Source organism: Geotrypetes seraphini, chromosome 11 (assembly GCF_902459505.1).
Source record: "Geotrypetes seraphini chromosome 11, aGeoSer1.1, whole genome shotgun sequence".
In the NCBI taxonomy this organism is placed as follows: Eukaryota; Metazoa; Chordata; class Amphibia; order Gymnophiona; family Dermophiidae; genus Geotrypetes; species Geotrypetes seraphini.
The window spans coordinates 124,223,024-124,242,753 of NC_047094.1; the positions used below are offsets into that span (position 1 = coordinate 124,223,024).

The window sequence follows — 19,730 nt, forward strand, 5'->3', positions numbered from 1 at the left end:
TTCTGGAGTACTTATAATAATGTTATAAAATGCTTATGAAGAAGATCAGTGAATAGAGATGTTTTAAGACCTTTTTAAAAAAAATATTAAGTGGGGTTTACAATCTAAGATGATTGGGAAGCAAATTCCATAATTTTGGTCCTTGAACAGAAAAAATGGAACTGCGAATGGAATCTACAAAGATCTCTCTAAATAAAGGCACTATCAAATGATTTTGATTTAAAGATCTAAGTATTTGGGAAGGAGTGTAAGGTGTCAAAAACTTATGTGCATGCAAGCTGGATGCACTTAATTTTATGCCTATAGACCAGACAGTTTTATACAGTGGATCACTGTTAGTACACAGTAGATGGGAGGAAAAAACCTTGGAATACTGGTGAGCATATTAGTGGCCTCCTGCCTGCCTCTGGGATTACCTCACCTCATACAATACTGTCCTGTAAGTTGCACAAATTGTGCCTACACATGAGCATGGAACAGTATGAAGTGCAATTGAGTGGGGTGGCCATAGGGAGGCGATTGCTGTGTGGAGTTTCCTGTTCTGCTTTGCCTCCTCTTCACAGCCGTAGAGTGCAGTGGCTCCTTATGCATCCTGCACCTGAACCAGAAGCCTTCTCTCTGACGTCGCAACGTCAGAGTGAACGCTTCTGGATGAGGTGTGGGACGCGCGAGGAGCTGCTACACGCGGCTCCGTGCACACTACGGCTGTGAGGAGGAGGGAACCGGCTCTCCAAAATCAAGCTGACTGATAATTTTTTTAATGGACCTTTCATCCAGGAGCTCTTTGCAGCCCCATCCTCTGGCAATAGATTCCACAAATTAATTTTGTGCTGCTCGGACTAAGGAGGACTGCAAAGAATTGCAAAGGGACTTGGACAAACTAGGGGAATGGGCGACAAGATGGCAGATGAAGTTCAACGTTGAGAAATGTAAAGTATTGCATGTGGGAAGCAGAAACCCGAGGCACAACTATACGATGGGAGGGATGTTATTGAATGAGAGTACCCAAGAGAGGGACTTGGGGGTAATGGTGGACAGGTCAATGAAGCCGACGGCACAGTGCGCAGCGGCCGCTAAGAGAGCGAATAGAATGCTAGGTATAATCAAGAAGGGTATTACAACCAGAACAAAAGAAGTTATCCTGCCGTGGTATCGGGCGATGGTGCGTCCGCATCTGGAGTACTGCGTCCAATATTGGTCACCGTACCTTAGGAAGGATATGGCGTTACTCGAGAGGGTTAAGAGGAGAGCGAAGCATCTGATAAAGGGGATGGAAAACCTTTCATAGGCTGAGAGATTGGAGAAACTGGGTCTCTTTTCCTTGGAGAAGAGGAGACTTAGAGGGGATATGATAGAGACTTACAAGATCATGAAGGGCATAGAGAGAGTAGAGAGGGACAGATTCTTCAAACTTTCAAAAAATAAAAGAACAAGAGGGCATTTGGAAAAGTTGAAAGGGGACAGATTCAAAACGAATGCTAAGAAGTTCTTCTTTATCCAACGTGTGGTGGACACCTGGAATGCGCTTCCAGAAGACGTAATAGGGCAGAGTACAGTACTGGGGTTTAAGAAAGGACTGGAAATTTCCTGCTGGAAAAGGGGATAGAAGGGTATAGACAGAGGATTACTACACAGGTCCTGGACCTGTTGGGCCGCCGCATGAGCGGGCTGCTGGGCGCGATGGACCTCAGGTCTGACCCAGTGGAGGCATTGCTTATGTTCTTATGTACTACTTAATCATGTCTACAGCACTGCTAGACATACACAGCGCTGTACATTACACATTCAAGAGACAGTCCCTGCTCAATAGAGCTTACCTACCTGTCAAGCAGAGAAACAGGACAAGTAGGGGATAAGAGAGTTTCTCAGAGAGGGAATGATGAAACAGGCATAGGTGCTTTAGAAGCAAATGGGAGTTAGGAGTTTAAAGCAATCTCAAAAGAGTGGTCTTTTAGCCTAGATTTGAATACTACCAGATAAGGAGCTTGACATACGTTCTCAGGCAGTCTATTCCAGGTGCAAGGTGCGGTATGAGAGAAGGGATGTAGCCTGGAGTTGGCAGTCGAGGAGAAGGGTACAGATAGGAGAGACTTACCCAATGAGCAGAGTTCCTGAGGAGTATAGGGAGAGATATTGAGTAGCTGCTGAGTGAATGCACTTGTAAGTCAATAAGAGGAGTTTGGACTGTATGTGGAAATGGATAGGGAACCAGTGAAGTGACTTGAGGAGAAGGGTTATGTGAACATAGCGACTCTGGGAGAATATAAGTCATACAGCAGAATTTTTACTTTCTAAGATTTGTTTTAAGTCTGCTAGTTGTTAATTTCATACCACTCAATATTCATACCATGGGAGACAGATGGCTATCTCTCTCTGTTGGCAGCAAAACCGGAAATTCTTTATTCATTTTTAAAACTTTAGTTGTGCACGAAGAAAATCATGCATTTACATATAATATTAACATTACAGCACAATAAACTTAATATAATAAACACAAGACTTATTTTCCCCCACCCATTTCCAATTAACCAACACCTCATAAAAATACCTGTAAATAACCTATCTATACCTCTTAACCAGTGCCAAAACATACCCCCTCCCCTTCCCCGGATGTGTATGTATTCCTCGTTTATATAAATAAATTAATCCTTACAATATTTAGTTAATGGTTTCCAAACTTCCATAAATTTTTTTATAATAACCCTTCTAAATGGCCATAAACTTTTCCATTGTAAAGACATAACATAGGGATTCCCACCAGAATGAATAATTTAATCTATCCCAATTTTTCCAATTCTTTAAAATAAGCTGCATGGCATCCCCCGTCATTATAAACAAAAGTTTGTTATTTTTTGCTGAAATTTGACTTTTTGCCCTCTTAGATGTTCCAAATAAAATGATATCATATAATAGTGCCACTGGATTCTCTAATAAATTATTAACTTGATCCCAAATAGATCTCCAGAATTTTAGTATCAAGGGACAATAGTATAGTAAATGATCCAATGTCCCAACTTCCAGATGACATCTATTAGACTTGGAACTATCTACTCTATGTAAACGAACTGGGGTCCAAAATGCTCTATGTAATAAGAAAAACCATATTTGTCTCATAGATGTAGACATTGTACATCTCATCCTCCAAGACCAAATTCGTGGTCATTGAGACGCAGTAATTTAATGCTTTATCTCAATGCTCCAAATGTCACACAGATCAGTTTTTGGTTTCTTATTCAAAAATCCAAATATTAATTTATACCACTGAGCGGCCTGGTGACCCAGGAAGTCCACCTGAAAACATAAGACCGGCAAGCTGTTTTGAACCTTCAAATTTTTCCATTCAGGGAACCCTTCCTGAATGGCCAGTTTCAACTGCAACCATCTATACTTTTGTGATTTATTAAGGCCAAATTTGTGTTGCAATCGAAAAAAGTCAAGCATCTCATCATCTAATATGACATCATCCAAAGTACGGATACCTGCCTGCATCCAATGCTTCCAGATGACCTTAAACCCTCCAATTTGAATCTTGAAGTTCAGCCAGATAGTCTGACACATGGATTTATAAATTGGAATAGGTGTTAAATTATCTACAAATTTTATAGTTTTCTAAGTATCTAGTAAAATTCTATTGTCCTTGTACAATCTAGGCATCTTGATTGAGTCCTCTGGTTCTTTGAAAGATTAACCATCCATTCCCTATTTAACTGCCCCAACACCACTCATGATTTTATAAACTTCTATCATGGAGTTTCATTCATTTAATTTCATTTTTCAATTATTAAGTTTTATAGACTATATAGCTGTTTATTAAAGGGGTTTTTTCACTCATCCGCTAAAGTTATTTAGTTATTGAATGATTTCCCAGATTTGTATTATCCTGTCTAACTCTGATTTTTGCACAGGCAGCCCAACCTTTACCTATCCTACGACACCAGCCATTGCCCAGCAGTCACCACCACCACCACCACCACCACCATCACGGATCCAGGTGAAATCAGGTAAGAAAAATGTATTCAAGGAATATAGAGAAATAGCATGAACCAGATCATGTCCATTATAGCAGTGCTTTTCAACCCAGCCCCTGGGGCATGATCCAGCCAGTTGGTTTTTCAGGATATCCACAATAAATATGCATGACCAAGTAGGGTTACTAGATTTTCCTAAAAGAAAATCTGGACTCCATGGCTACGCCCCCCAGGCCCACCCAGTTCCACCCCATTATACCCCCCTAGCTCCGCCCCCAGACAGCATCCATGCATGCGTGGATGCCCCTTCTTCTCATGAGTTTGATGGGAAGTTTTTCAAAACCTGGACAAAGTGCTGTGTTTTGAAAAGCCGTCCGGACCCCCAGTCATATCCTCGATAAGGAAGATATGTCCACTGAAATCCGGATGTCTGGTAACCCTAACACCAAGGAAGCAGTGCATTCAAATCTATTTCATGCATATTCATTGTGGAGATCCTGAAAATTTGCCTGGAAGGGTGTGCTGTGAGAACTGGATGGCAGTTGTCAGCAGGGATAATAAGCCATGAAGGATGAGTAATATTAGCTGCAAGATGACCCCTTCAGAGAGTACCCCTGTCCCCGAAATATACATAAGGTTTTTAAATTCTGCACATTTCTTGACCCAATTTCTCTCTCTTCAAGAAATAATTCTCAGTCTGCAAAAGAGAACTGACTATCACAGTTAAATTAAAATAAATAAACAAAAAAGAGATCCTCTGGACCAGGCCAGGATCCCAGCCATGGAAGCCGGCCAGTATTCCCTCATGAACGCAGGAAACAACCACCAGCATTTCCAGAATCTCAGCCATCAGCCTCAGGTCCCACAGCAACATGAGTCAGGGCACAGGGAGACACTTAAAAATGGCTGGAGAAATACCAGGTGCAGTGAAGGAAGTGATCAGGAAAGCTAGCACCAGGCCAATTAGCTAAACTACACTAAACTAAAACTTAGTTGTATAGACCGAGTCATCAACCATGAGAAGCTCGACTTGGTTTACAATAATGTAAAACATAATACATAAATTTGACAAGAAAAAGTAGACTGAAATAGTTAATTTTCAAACTATTTAGCAAACAAAAAAGTTTTCAGAACTTTCCGGAATAAAGCAAAAGAACCTAAACTTCTTAATGTAAGTGTTAAAGCATTCCAGAATTCGGTTAATTCAAGAGGAAAAGAATAACTAAATCTCTTTTTACAACTGAGAGAAGGAAATTAAAGTTTTAATTTTTGAGAACTTTTGGCAAGATGAGATCTATGAACATTCCAGTCTAAAGGAATCAAAGTGGCAAAAATGCCAAATAGGATCTTAAATGCAATACAAATGCACTTAAATTGAATTCTGAGATGCACTGGAAGCCAATGTAATTCCTTGAGCAAAGGGGTTACGTGATCAAATTTACCCTTACCAAAGATAAGTTTAGCTGCAGTGTTCTGTATTAATTGAAGTCTGTGTAGACTGACCTTTGAAAGACCCAAGTACACTGAATTGCAGTAATCCAGCCTTGACAAAATGATTGGTTAAACCAATACAGAGAAGTGTTTTTTGGTGAAAAAGTACTCTCACTTTTCTCAGAGCACGGAGGCTGAAAAAAAAACTTTTTAATAAGCAAATTTAGTTGGTCCTTAAATGTAAGTCTAGAATCGATAACAATACCTAGTATTAACGAGGAAAACTCAATTTTCAAAGATTCTCCCGAGTCTAAGATCACAGCAGAAGGGAGAGAATCTAACTTTGGGCCAAGCAATAAAAGCTTAGTCTTTGCAGCATTTAATTTCATCTGTACTTATGTTGCTGAAGAGGGAAAGGATGCCGCCTGCATTGTAGAAGGGGAGGAGGCACAGAGAGCAGATACGTCCTTACTTTTCCTGTCTCCACAGACTGGTGTTCTTCTGGCTACCTGCTGCTCTCCTGCCAAACTCTGCCCAGGAGAGAAGTTATGCATTGTGCAGAATTCCCCCAGGAGTACAAAATCCAAATATAAAAGTGGAAATTTTAAATAGTATTGAGACAACTTTGTCGAAATGTGCATGAGGTCACTTACATCTGCTCTATCTGCGGGTAGAATTTTGATGGATAAGTAACCCTTTCTGAGCTTTCTGGGAGGATAGGATATAAAGCTAACTAACTAAATAAATAGGCATAAAGTTCTGAAATTGCCTTGTTCGTTATTTCTTCAATTCTTCTCTTTGTTTACTGGTCCACTTTTTGGTTATCTTTCATATAGATTATTGTACACTTCCCCCTCCGCATTCCAGGTGATAGGGGAAAAGCATGGCAGTGAATACCAAAAAAACCGCAAATAACTTTTCGTATGTTATTCGTGGTTTTTCGATAACAAACCCTTAAAAAAGATTAAAAAACCGCGAATAACCTAAGCTGATATGCTGATATGATATGAGATTTCCTCTGTTCAACGCCAGGAGCAGCGATTTCCTGTGATGTAAATTTGGGGGTGGAGCCAGAGAACGAAAAACTGCAAATAATCGAAAGCGTGGTCAACGAAACTGCGAATACCGAGGGGGAGTGTAATTCCTTTTTTTCAGGGTATCCCTCAACTTCAGTTAATCCAAAATACTGCTGTAAAATTAATCCATGTTGCTAGGAAATATGATAGAGTTAGCCCCTTCCTCCAGAATGAACATCAATTCCCTATAGTTCACTAGGTTAATTACATAATCCTTGCTTTGACTTTCCAGATTTCTCAGTCCAGGTTACCACAACTCCTGCACTGATCTCTTATTCCGTATTTACCAACCCATCTGCTATGATCTGTTCAATATAACATCCTTGCAGTTTCCTCTTCTTATCTTTATATCTGCTCACATTCTGCCTGCACACCTTATTTGCAATTGTTGTTCCCTCACTCTGGAATGCTATGCCTATTGAATTACTTTTGGAACCTTCTTTTCTTTTTTTTTTTTTATAGTTTTTTTTGAATAATTTTATTGAATATTATCGGTGATATACAAAAAGTAGTTCAAATACATATAAATTGAATAAAAAATAATGATGTATAAACAAAAGAAACCATAATTACATTCATTTGCATATAACAGATTAGTAAGAAGAATTCAGAGTATTTGAAACTGCTAAGAAAAGAAATAGAAAGGGTAGAGAAGCCGAGATGATGAAATAAAAGAAAAAAGAGAGATAAGGAAAGAGAGAGAGAGAGAGAGAAAGAGAGAGGGGCAGAATTGTCTACGAGGTAGAGTGAGCATATGAATCTAAGAATGACCAAGGTGATTTATTTCGCACGAAATTTGTAGAGAAACTGGATATCATGTTCTTTTCATATGCATATGATTCGAATTTGTGGTACATGCTCAAAGAGTTCCACCAAAAGGTGTAGTCTAGTAGTGTGGATGACTTCCAATTTTTCAAAATGTGCATAAGAGCTGTCACAAACATGGTGTCAATGAGTTTAGGAGGACAGTTTGATAGTGCAAAACAAGGGTGTTGAGAACGAAGGATTATAATGTCCATGGAAATATCTTCTGAACATTTGGTAATAGATTTTATGGTGTCCCAGATACGAATCCAAAAGGAATGAACCATAGTGCAGTGAAGAAGCATGTGATCAAGAGTTCCAGGCTCTTTCAAACAGTTCCAACAAGTAGGATCTTGTTTCAGTTTCGCTTTTCAAAAATGTAAGGCAATGCTTACGACATATCTGTTCTCATAGGCATTTCCTGCATAACTTGATCCCAAAAATTATTTGGTGGGGGGGGGGGGTGTTCATTGTTGATGGAGAACCTCATAGGATCTGTGCCTAAATTTTACACTCAAGTCAAAAAAGAGGGCGTGGAAATGGGGAATGGGCAGATCAGGGCATGTCTTTAAATTAGGTATGAAATTACAAAATTAGGGCCTCCACACCTAAATTTGGTCATGTTTCCCAGGTGTAAGGGATATTCTATAAACTATACTTAACTTTAAACATAATTATAGAATAGTGCTCTTTTCTTTGCCAATTTGTAAGAACATAAGACATACTGGGACAGACGAAAGGTCTACAAAGCCCAGTATCTTGTTTCCAACCCAGGTCACAAGTACCTGGCAAGATCCCCAGGAGAAAAACAGATCTTGTGCAGTTTATCCTAGGAATAAGCAGTGGATTTCCCCAAGCCATCTTACTAATAGATATAGACTTCTCTTTTAGGAAATTAACCAAACCATTTTTAAACCCTGCTAAGCTAACCACTTTCACTATATTCATCGGCAATGAATTCCAAAGTTTTATTTCCCATTGAGTGAAGAAATATTTTCTATGGTTTGTTTTAAATATACTACTTAGTAATTTCATCACATGCCCTTTAGTCATAGTATTTTTGGAAAGAGTAAACAATCGATTCACATCTACTCATTCCACTCCACTGAGCCATCACCTTTCCTTATAGGGAAGTTGTCCCATCCCTTTTATCATTGCCCTTCTCCGAACCTTTTCTAATTCCGCTATATCTGTGACCAGAACTGCACATAGTATTCAAGGTGTGGCTGCACCATAGAGCAATACAAAGGCAGGATAACATTTTCATCTTTGTTTTCCTTTCCTGATAATTCCTAACATTCTATTTGTTTTCTTAGCCACTGCCGCACACTGAGCTGATGGCTTCAACGGCACCATGTATCAAATTTAGCCCTAAGTTACTTAACTACTTATAACCTAGGCCTCCAATTGTTTGCTCTCCCATTATGATCCTCTCTATTTTGCTATGTAAAGATAGATATTTTTTATTTGTATTATATCAAATAAATGTGAAATTGCTTGCCTAAATCACATGGAGCGTCAGTAGAAATTGACTCCTGACCTCCATGGCTTTCAGTCTTCTGCTTTTACCACTAGGCTATGACCAAAATTCAATTGTGACTCATTTTTAAACATTTATGCCCCAATTTCTCAATTCAAAGGAAATATCCAAAATATTCTCTGTCCAGCACCTCTTATTCTGGAAGTCTTGTGGGTCATCTTGATGCTCTTTGGTGAATCTGAGGCAGGCAGCAGTATTCTTCTTACAAGAGTAGCGGTTTCTTCCTAGCTCTGCTCCCATGAATACCTTTCCCATTCAGTTTTATTAAGATGAACAAAGCATGGACCTTCATATCAGCTGTAGTGAGAGGCTGTAGATCTTTAGGTTTTAATCTGGGGTTCTTTATGAATTTAGAGATAATTTTTTGGTTTGCTTTGGGGTGATCTTGGAAGGTTGTAGTCATTATAATCTTTTGATCTTTTCCATCTGCAGACTATCAGACATTGGATGGATGGAGCACAAAAATTTAGAAAAGGTGTTGAAATCCCATCCATGCGTCAACTACTCTTTTTTCATCAGTCCTCTGAAATTTCTTTGCATTGTGGCATGATGCATTCCCATTACGTTTTGTGGTGAAGACCAAATTCAGGTTCTTTCAGGTTGTAGGACAGGATGATCAAATTCAGTCATTGAAATCTATTCTGCAGGCTGGTTTACTATTTCCCAGTTATTTAAGCTCCTGATTCTAATTACTGATTAATTGTGCTAGGGAAACTAGAGGTTCACTATTTCACAGACTGATTTTGAATTAGTCTTATTGTTCTTACTGTTCACATTATTATATCTCAAGAAACGTGGAATTGCTTAATGGGCACCCTTTTATTGAATAAGGAAAGATTGGTTTCTGTTCAACAAAGGCATCATAATAAGAACTTGTAATACTCATGATTATATATGGGGTTCACAATTTTTTTTTCTCAGCACTGTATTATCCAGCCAGATAAGTACTGGCACTTAAGTGCCAGCATGTTAAGTTATTTGATTCTCATTCAGCTTGTTTCTCATTACCACAAACTATTTCCCTGTAGGCTCTGACCATCTTCTCTTTTTTTCCAGAATCACCATATGAAGATGTCCGGAGAGCAAGCTGGAATGGGCCTATAGGTGTTGTGCCAAAAGGTAGGAATCACTTTCTATGATTTTGGTGTAAATTTACTTCCCCTTTTCCCAGTGGATGCTCTGTGGTCTATTTTCAAGGGGCTGAACTGCTATCTAACCATAAGAGTGCATGGTGACACAGAGATAGTAATTTTATAAAAGGGCGCCTGGAATTCAAGGGTAAGCCAGTGCTTATTCTACAAAACAGACTTGAATGTAAGACACAATCACTAACGCCAGCCCTATAGCTGGTGTAAAGTCTCACGTCTAGATGCTAAAGCCAGAACGTGCATCCATTATAATATTCTATCATATATGTGTGTATTTGTATGTTCTGTCCATGCACATGCTAATTGGCATAGTATATAGCATCAAAACATGATGTGTATTTTTCTGATAGTATTCAATAAGAGGCTACTTATACATGTAAAGGACTAGAATACCTTATGCACATATACACCATCCAAACAATTTCCAAATTTCCAGTTAGAGGTAAAATGACCTTCTGGGGTATAGCCTTTAAGATATAACTCAATAGCTAACCTCTAATTGGAAGATTTGGAAATTGTTTAGAGGGTACATATGTGCATATATTGAAAGGTTTTATTATTTATATATACCAAATTAGTTATCTTGTGCCTTGTAAGAGTCAAGGACTAGAATACTGTCATTTACATGCATTCCTACAGCCTGAAACTGGGTGGCTCCTTCTAGAATTACCGGCAGAGTGTCTTCATACTAGCACATGGTAGCAAAGTCTTTGCACTAGTTTGCTAGCACAAGGTAATAGAGTCCTTAGATTAGCACATAAGTACAAGGTTAAAGTGAGAATCATTACACTGGTGCATAATAACACAGAGTTCTCACACTGGCTAGAAAGTGCACGGTGACACGGTGACACGGTAACAGTGTGTGTACTCGTTCTAGAGCAGTAGCGAGAGGGTCCTGTGCAACATGGGAACAGAAGTGCAAAGCCTGGCTCTAGTCCACTAGACTACGCAGTGGCAAAGTCCTGCGGTCCATCTGAGTTACTTCTTGTCTGTACTTGTGCACAGGTTCCCCACCTCAGATTCAAGGAGTGAGTCGAACCAATGAGTCAATGAGGAGCATGCAAGGTAAGTGACCATTGTTAAAATGAAGCCTTAGTACATGAGTAGGCCTGAGTTAGCTCCAATTATCCCCCCCCCAAAAAAAAAAAATAGAACTAGACTAATTTTATCTCCATTGCACTGGTCCTCCAATTAGTGGGACTGGGAGGAATGGGGTGACCCCTGAGATGGGTACAAACAGTGGTGCAGTAAGGAGGGGAGGGTCCGCCCCAGGCGCCATCTTGGTGAGGGCGCTGGTACCCCTTCTTCTCTCCACATCCCGCTCCTTCTCACTCCTCCCCCTGCCGTGCATGCGCCTTCTCTTCCTTCCCCCCACCATAGCTCTGTCTCTTTGCTGGCGTGAGCAGCAACTCCAACCTGTTGCTCGCGCCAGTGTTGGCTCTCCCTCTGACGTCACTTCCGGGTCTCATGCCCAGGAAGTGACATCAGTGAGCTGAAGTCAATGCAGCAGCAAGTTGGTGCTGCTGCTCACGTCAGGGAAGTTAAAACAGGTACGGAGCAGGGAAAGGGAGTGCGCGTGAGGCAGGGGGGCGGGGAAGGAGCAGGGGGAGATGGAGAAAAGGGTGGGGGAGGGGCGTCTTGCACCCTCATTATGCCACTGGGTACAAACTGTAATTCTTTCTTCCCATGTACACAGATTCACAATTAAAGGGCCACTGGTGTCTCAGTTAAAAGTCTATAAACAATCTCTGGGAAAGCACAAATGACCCAAATTTGGAAAACCAATAATGGAGGCTGATAAGAATTTATAAAAAGTTTCCAAGTTTATTATATAATTTGATTAATCGCCTATCACAGTTTCTAGGCGATGTACAGTTTACATAAATAATCAAATATGGGGAACAAAACAAACAGACAATATTCAAATCAAATTAAAATAATGAATACAAACATTTCTATACATAGTTTAACTTATACATATAATATCAAGGCAAAGGGAAGATTATTAATGGGTTACAATCAATATTAATTTAAAAACGTTTAAGGAAAAAACAATAGGAAGGGCAACAGATAAAATTTATAATAATATACGAAGTAGAAAGAAAAAAGGAAGCAAGTCTTTTTGATTTATTCATTAAAAGCATCTATAAAAAGGAAACTCTTAAGTTTGGATTTGAATTTATCTAAATGTTTTTCCTCTCTAATAAATAGTGGGAGGTCATTCCAAGAATGAGGTGCTGTTATTGAAAAAATGGGGTGACGCCTCGTATTGATAACTTTCAGTGAGGGAATGGCCAATAAGTGTTGATCTTGGGATCTTAACTGTCTCGAAGTAAGATGAGGAATTAAAACTCTAAATATAAAGGCAGGGGTTTTAAATAATAATGATTTAAAAGTAAGCAGGCATATTTTATATAAGATTCGGTGTGCAACTGGGAGCCAATGTGCTTTTTTAAGTAATGGAGAAACGTGATCGAATTTTTTGGCTTTATAAATAATTTTAACGGAGGCGTTCTGAATAATTTGCAGACGTCTAATTTCTTTTTGCGGTAAACCTTTAAATAGTGCACTACAATAATCAATTTTGGAAATTACTAACGAATGAATTAGAATATTCAGAGATTTTGCACATAAAAATTTGGCCACTGAACGAATTTGACGGAGTCTGTAGAAAGTAGATTTGACCACATGACTTATGTGATCATGATAAGTTAGTTTATTATCGAATATTACTCTAAGAATCCTAATATTGTGTGGCATCTGCAAAGGAGTGCCTTTAATAGAAATGGGGGAAAGAAGTTTTTGGCAGTCCTTCCATGGAAAGAGCATAACATTAGTTTTATTGATATTCAAGGCTAGTCTATTGGTATCTAACCAGTGATGAATTTGATCCAGTTTTCCATTTATTGCTGTTATTTCTTGTAAATTATTGGGATCTATTGGATGTATCAACTGTATATCATCTGCATATGCGAATACTGAGAATCCGATAGACTGACAGAGAGTCATAAGGGGAGCAAGAAAGATGTTAAACATTAAAGGTGAAAGTATTGATCCTTGAGGGATGCCATATGGAAATGAAAAACTATCCGAAGATGAATTGTTGAAGAAGACATTTGATGAACGGTTTTCGAAGTAAGACTTGAACCAGAGCAATACCTGGTCTGTTACGCCAATAGATTGAAGCCTGTTTATTAAAAGGGTATGGTCAATTGTGTCAAATGCAGATGAAAGATCGAGAGAAATTAATAATACAGAAGTGTGATGATCTAAATGATACAATATGGACGTGGTCATGCCAATTAAAGAGTGCTCTGTGGAATGATTTTGCCTAAATCCTGTCTGATTTGGATGTAAGACGTTAGTTTTTTCAATGTATTCCGATATTTGATTGAACACAATTTTTTCAGTAACTTTTGCTAGAAAAGGAATGTTAGCAATTGGTCTGTAATTAGTTTTTTCCTCGGGGCCTATTTTTTGGTCTTTTAGGACTGGTCGAATACTGGATTTTTTCCAAGCTAGAGGCATAATTCCCTGTTGTAGACTCATATGAATTAAGGCAAGTATATGTGGACCAAATATTGAGAAATATTTCTTGAGAATAAAAGGAGGGATGGATTCTATAAAGGATCCCTTGGGATTGACTGTTTTGATTATTAATTCAAGATCTTTAAGACTAGGAAGGTTAAAGTTGGAACATTTAGAGGAAAATGAAGAATTGGTTTCTTCATTCGAAACAAGAGCGGTTTGTGATTTTAATGAGAAATTTTTCCTTATGTTATTAACTTTATCTACAAAGTAATCTGTTAATTCCTGTGCAGTTGGAAGTGTTTTAACATCTTGAATAAAGTTTTTAGACTTGTTGGTGATTGATTTTAATATATTGTATAACATGGACGTGTTTTTGGCTTGAATGATTTGTCTGGAATAATGTGTTGATTTGGCTTGAGTTATTTTTTCTTTATAAAATATTGCATGTTCTTGATATTTTGATAAATTTGAGGGACTTTTATCTTTCCTCCAATTTCGTTCTAAGGAGCGAAGTTGTTTTTTAATTAAGTTAAGTTCAGCGTTGAACCATGGATTAATGTGTTTTCGTGGTGATATATATTTTATTTGAGTAGGAACCAGTTTATCGATTAGGGACTGCGTAATGTGTAGCCATTTAGTTAATGATTCATCTAAACAAGTTGTTTCAGAGTTTACTGGATCGAGATCGAAATTTGCTGCAATTAGGTCCGAAGATAATTTACTAAAATCTTTAAACTTACTAACCTGAGGAGTTTTGTTTGGTTTAGACAGTTCAGATGTGTGTGTTATTGTAATTAGGAAATGATCTGACCAAGGGACTGGTAGGGATGAGTGGACATGAAATTTGTTAAATGTGGATGTAGAAGAAAGGATCATATCAATCGTATGGCCTGCTGTATGTGTTGGTGATAATATTAAAGGGGATAGATCCCATTTCAGTGCTTTTTAAAACTATAGCTTCATATAAGAATAAGCAGAGTCTTAGGATCTGTTGATCCGTGCTGATCTCCTTAAATTTCTGAGCACACAAAATTATTTTTTTTTTCAGAGTGCTAAACACTATTGTTTAAGTTTCAAGTTTTATTAAAATTTGATGTACACGCAATATAAAACATTTCAATGCGTATTACAAATTAAAAAGGGGACAAACGATAAGACAATTTGTAAAATATATATATATATATTTACAAATTTATGCCAATACAAATCATTGAAGAAAAGGAAGAGACATCTATGGGTAACACATCAGGGGGAGAAGACAGAGATAGAGAAGAAGAAAGATAAAATGAAGGAGAAATAAGGGAAGAGGATTTAAGTCCTGTGAATAAGGATTGATTGAAACTGGGTATGACTGTAAGCAAGTTAGCTTATCTATGTCTCAAATGTCAATAACTGCAGGTTTTTCTTATATGAGATACTGTCAATTTATATAACATATAGAGTTTGGGTATCCTGCATTTTAAGACTCTAGGGAATGAGTATAGCCCGACCTCCTCTCCTACTCCTTCCCATTCATTTCCTTGCAGTCACTCCACATACTAGTAAGTCCCCTCCTCCTAAATTTATGCTCCTAGGTTAGATTCATAAATTTGTGCCCTATTTTCAATACCAAACTTAGGAACACAATTTCTTTATTGAAAATCCATCCTAATTTAGGAGCTTTAAGATGTGCTTGGGAAGATCACTCCCTAAAACCATGCTGGGACTTTGGGTTAGTACTGGTTCAGAGAGAAGATCACCATGTACCAGTGGTTGTGGGACAGAGGTCTTTCTCTCTCCTGTGACTTGATTTTATTGAGAGGTTTATTTTGTGAACATTCGGCAACAATCTTGCTGAAAGCTTACAAAATATATTTGAATTTTTGTTGTAAACCACCTTGATCCTACAAGTTCAGGCAGTATATCAATAAAATCTGTAACAGTTTAAGATTCATGTCTGTTTCTAACACTGGTTACCTTTCCCCAGATCCATACCAGTTACTAGGACCCACTAGCAGTCGCTTAGCCAACCCTGGTGAGTCATCCTTTTTGTCACCTCGGCATTCTCCAGTGTTCACCAGTGCAACTCCATCTTTATTTCAGTGTAGTAATTTGATGCACTCTGCAAGTAGTGTATGGTCATTTCAATATTTGAACACTGCGGTCAGTGTGTTTTTAAATGCTAGTCATGATATTTAAATGTATTCCATATCTAGATTTCAATGGTGGCTGCTGCTAGCTGTAAGGATAGCAGTATTTTCAGCCATTATTGAGAAACCTATGTGGTTTAAGTTAGAACCCAACTGAATTTCGGTTTCAGTTTCGGTTTCAGCATTGAAACAGATTCAAAATCCAGGATCAGGTTTTGGCCGAAAATGCAAGAGTGTTTTCAGCTGAATCTGAACCCTCCCTCCCCTCCTGGGATCACTCTCCATCTCTTGCCTCCCCCCTTCATAATTGTTCTCCCTGTGTTCCCCCCACCCACCAGCTGCCACTCAAAGGCCCTCCCTGGGCCAACCTTTAAACTTCCTGCTGGTCTAGTGGGTCTTCATGGCAAGAGCAATCCCCAGTCGCTTATCCCCTGTGCGTTCTTCGTCCAAAATGGTCACTGGGACTTCCTGTGGCAGCCTCACAAGACTGCCACAGGAAGTCCCGGAAGCCATCTTGGGATTGGCAACAGCATAATTAGAAGAAATCTCCAGTCACTCTTGCTTATGCTGTTTCCAATCTCAAAATGATCGCTGGGACCTCCTATGGCAGTCTTGCGAGGCTGCCGCAGGAAGTCCCAGCTGCTATTTTGGCTTCAGAACTGGTGGAGTCAAGAGTGACTAGAGATCACTCTTGTCTTGAAGACCCTCAAGACCACCAGAAGGTTTAAAGGTAGGCCTGGGGGGAGTGTCTTTGGTTGATAGGAGGAAAGGAGAGGGTGCCAAGAGTAATTGCAGGGGGGAACAAGAGGTAGCAGTTGCAGTAGCAGCAAAGAGATTGATCTCAAGGGGACAAAGGATGCTGAGAGTAATCGCAGGGGGATGGGGGTTTGGCTAAAATCAAACTGCAAATTTCAGTTGCTGGTTCAGTTTCAGTCAGCCTCTAGTTTAAGTTAGGGCGGTCTATTTTCTGGCCTATATTTATCTACACAGCTGTCCAGATAGCATTTAATATCACTGATTTTCTGTGGAATTAGATGGAACACCTACGCTCTGTTCTGGTGCTATCTGGATAGTACAACATGGTATGTAAGAGCATTCGCTGGCACTATCCACTGAATATTGACAGATGCAGTGCTTATCTGTGTTCTGGTTGACTTGCTCTATATGACTATTCCTTGTGTGCGAGTTCTATTTGATCAGTTCTATCCTTGGAGTTTTTCTCCTGATTTTGACAAACCTGCACACTGCTTTATTAATTTATTTAAAAATTTATATACCGCATACAACTATGCGGTTTCCATATCACATACATAAAATCTTGTTTCCCTATGATTATCACATATCACATTGACATGTCTAAACAGCATCATTAATCGACCCTGTTATAAAAAGGGATAGAGCGCAAATTCAATCAATTCAGAAATACAAGCAAGCTTTAAATCATACATTGGTGTCAGATCTGCCTGCCATTTTAGGCAGTATGGTAAGCTCAAACTATAAGGGGTGCATTCTACAAAAGATACTAAAATTTAGGTGCCCTAAATCTAGGTACTAAGCTAGTATTCTATAATGCCAAATCTGTGCGCCTAATCCATTATAGAATACATCACCAGTTAAGCACCACCATTTAGATGCCACCACTTACACTTGCTCTTTGGCAGGAGTAAATGGGCATACCTAAATGCAGCTGTGAGGTGCCTAATTGACAGTATTCAATAAAGCAGATGCTTAAATAATCAGACCACCCATGACCCACCCTTGCCCCTCCCATGCGAACAACTCCTGTTCAGTTAGGCACTAGAACACTTAGATGTAAAGTTATAGAATAGCACCTAAGTGCACGGAAGCACCTAACTGCCATTAACTTCCATTTGTGCACCAAAAGTTAAGTGCCTAATGTTTGGCACACTAAATAGAATTACCTCTTAGGGGCTTTGGAATATTGGGCTACGTGATGCTCTTTCTCTTCTCAGCTGTCTTATCTCACTTTCGTGTTCTTCCTTCTCTACCTCACTCTCCCCTTCTTTCTCTTTTGTCTAAAGAAGAAGGCACTGTGGCAGTTCTTCTTGCCCTAATCCCCTCCCTCTCTATTGACCCAGAAAATCAAATCTACGGTAATAATCAAATCTCACATTGGAAAGTACCAAGACCCAACCATGGCAGATGCTGTGCTTTGAACTGTTCTCTCCTCTTTTGTCCAGAGAACAGGCAGATTCACTTTGGTCTTTTTTCCTAACCTTCCCTAACCACTTGCCTCAGGGAATGGCCAAATCTAATAGTATTAACCATCTACATTTAACTATTCCCTCCTATCTCACCCAGGGAGTGGCCAGATCCAGCTGTGGCAGTTCCTCTTGGAGCTCTTGTCGGACAGTAACAATTCCAACTGCATTACCTGGGAGGGCACCAATGGTGAGTTTAAGATGACAGACCCAGATGAGGTGGCCCGGCGCTGGGGCGAGCGGAAGAGCAAACCTAACATGAACTATGACAAGCTAAGTCGAGCCCTGCGTTATTATTATGACAAGAACATCATGACAAAAGTCCATGGAAAACGTTACGCTTACAAGTTTGACTTTCAAGGGATCACACAAGCCCAGCAGACCCACTCCAGTGACTCTGCCGTCTACAAGTATCACTCGGACCTCCAGTACATGTCCCCTTACCACCATCAGCACCAGCAAAAAGTGGGATTCCAGATCTCTCATCCCTCTCAGATCCCAGTTACCTCTCCCAATTTCTTTGGCACTCCATCACCCTATTGGAATTCATCTCCAACCAACATTTATCAGACCCCCAATGTTCCACGGCATCCAGCAAACCATGTATCACCCCATCTTAGTTCCTTTTACTGAGAACAGAGAAGGGGTCCTCCAGGGTGAGGATAGTTTACAGAGCTGTTTCTCTATTCCTGTGATCACAACATTGGCATCTTTTGAACTTGACTCAGTAGGGGGTCTGACCACGATGAAAGTGTGGAGACTCTCACAAACACGGTCTGGAGTTGACTAACTCCATGCCCAAGCAACAAGTTCTGTTATGTTATTTATACCACCTTGCAAGGACTGGAAAATTAAGTTACTCACCTGTAGCAGGTGTTCTCTGAGGATATCCATCAATAAAAATATGCTGATCCTGCTTGTTCTTGGAGAACATTAGAGATTGCGTTCCTGGAATACTAAGAAGCACTTCCTGCACGCTACAATGTCATTTTAGAATAATGGATCAATGAGGAAGCTAGGGTTGTTTAACATGAAGAAATGTAGAGGGAGATATGTACATAGACTTACCTTTCAAAGGCACTTCATTTTTTAAGGGTAGTCTCTATCTATCCATCCACTGTCTTTAGGTATGCCAACTGGCTTCAGATTTGCCCAACAGAGTTGATCTAATCCTGGGTTTACCCCATTGTATAGAGAAAGTTATTTTTCTGATTTGCTTATTACATTGGAAAAGCAAGATTGCAAGTCCCTAGATGCAGTGGCAGAGGTGTAGCGAGGAAGGGAGGCGCCCAGGGTAGTGATGCCCGGCATCACTGCGCCATGCACCTCTACTTTTCCTCACCGCTTGATCTCTCCTCCCCATGTACCTCTCGAATTGTTCTCTGGCACGAGCAGCTTCTTCCACTTCCTGCTTATGCCAGCCTCGGCTCCCTTCTGACACCATGTCCTGGTCCTGCGATCAGGAAGTGAGGTCAGAAGGAAGCCGAGGCCGGCACAAGCAAGAGGTGGAAGAAGCTGCTCGAACCGGCAAACATTTCAAGAGGTACATTGGGGGGGTGGGGAGGTGGAGAGGAGAGGTGCTAGCCCCCTGCCAAGATGGCACCATGGGGTGATCTGACCCCCCCTTACTACACCATTGTACAGTGGCATAAACTCAGGACTAGATGCATCCTGTCAGACAAATCTGAAGCTATTTGGAAACCCCAGCTCGTAGGGTTACCATATGGCTCCAGAAAAAGGAGGACAGATTGAGATATCTGGGTTGTACTTCCATTACTTCAATGGAAGTAAAACCCGAATGTCTCAGTCTGTCCTTCTTACTTCTATTCCTTTCAATGGAAGTAAAACCCAGATATCTCATCCTCCTTTTTCTAAAACCAT

General features: G+C 39.8%; 1 protein-coding gene across 2 annotated transcripts in view; it reads left to right on the forward strand.

The window, feature by feature from the left end:
* The window catches only part of LOC117368938 (retroviral integration site protein Fli-1 homolog), a 119,925-nt gene extending 100,675 nt beyond the window's left edge, over nucleotides 1-19,250 (forward strand). For both annotated transcript variants that reach the window (XM_033962731.1, XM_033962732.1), the window contains exons 5-9: nucleotides 3,906-4,001; nucleotides 9,876-9,938; nucleotides 10,973-11,032; nucleotides 15,465-15,512; nucleotides 17,950-19,250. In XM_033962731.1, coding sequence (XP_033818622.1) covers nucleotides 3,906-4,001; nucleotides 9,876-9,938; nucleotides 10,973-11,032; nucleotides 15,465-15,512; nucleotides 17,950-18,482 — 800 coding nt within the window. In that variant the 3' untranslated portion in view covers nucleotides 18,483-19,250. The remainder of the gene's footprint in view (nucleotides 1-3,905; nucleotides 4,002-9,875; nucleotides 9,939-10,972; nucleotides 11,033-15,464; nucleotides 15,513-17,949) is intronic.
* Nucleotides 19,251-19,730: the final 480 nt, after the last annotated feature.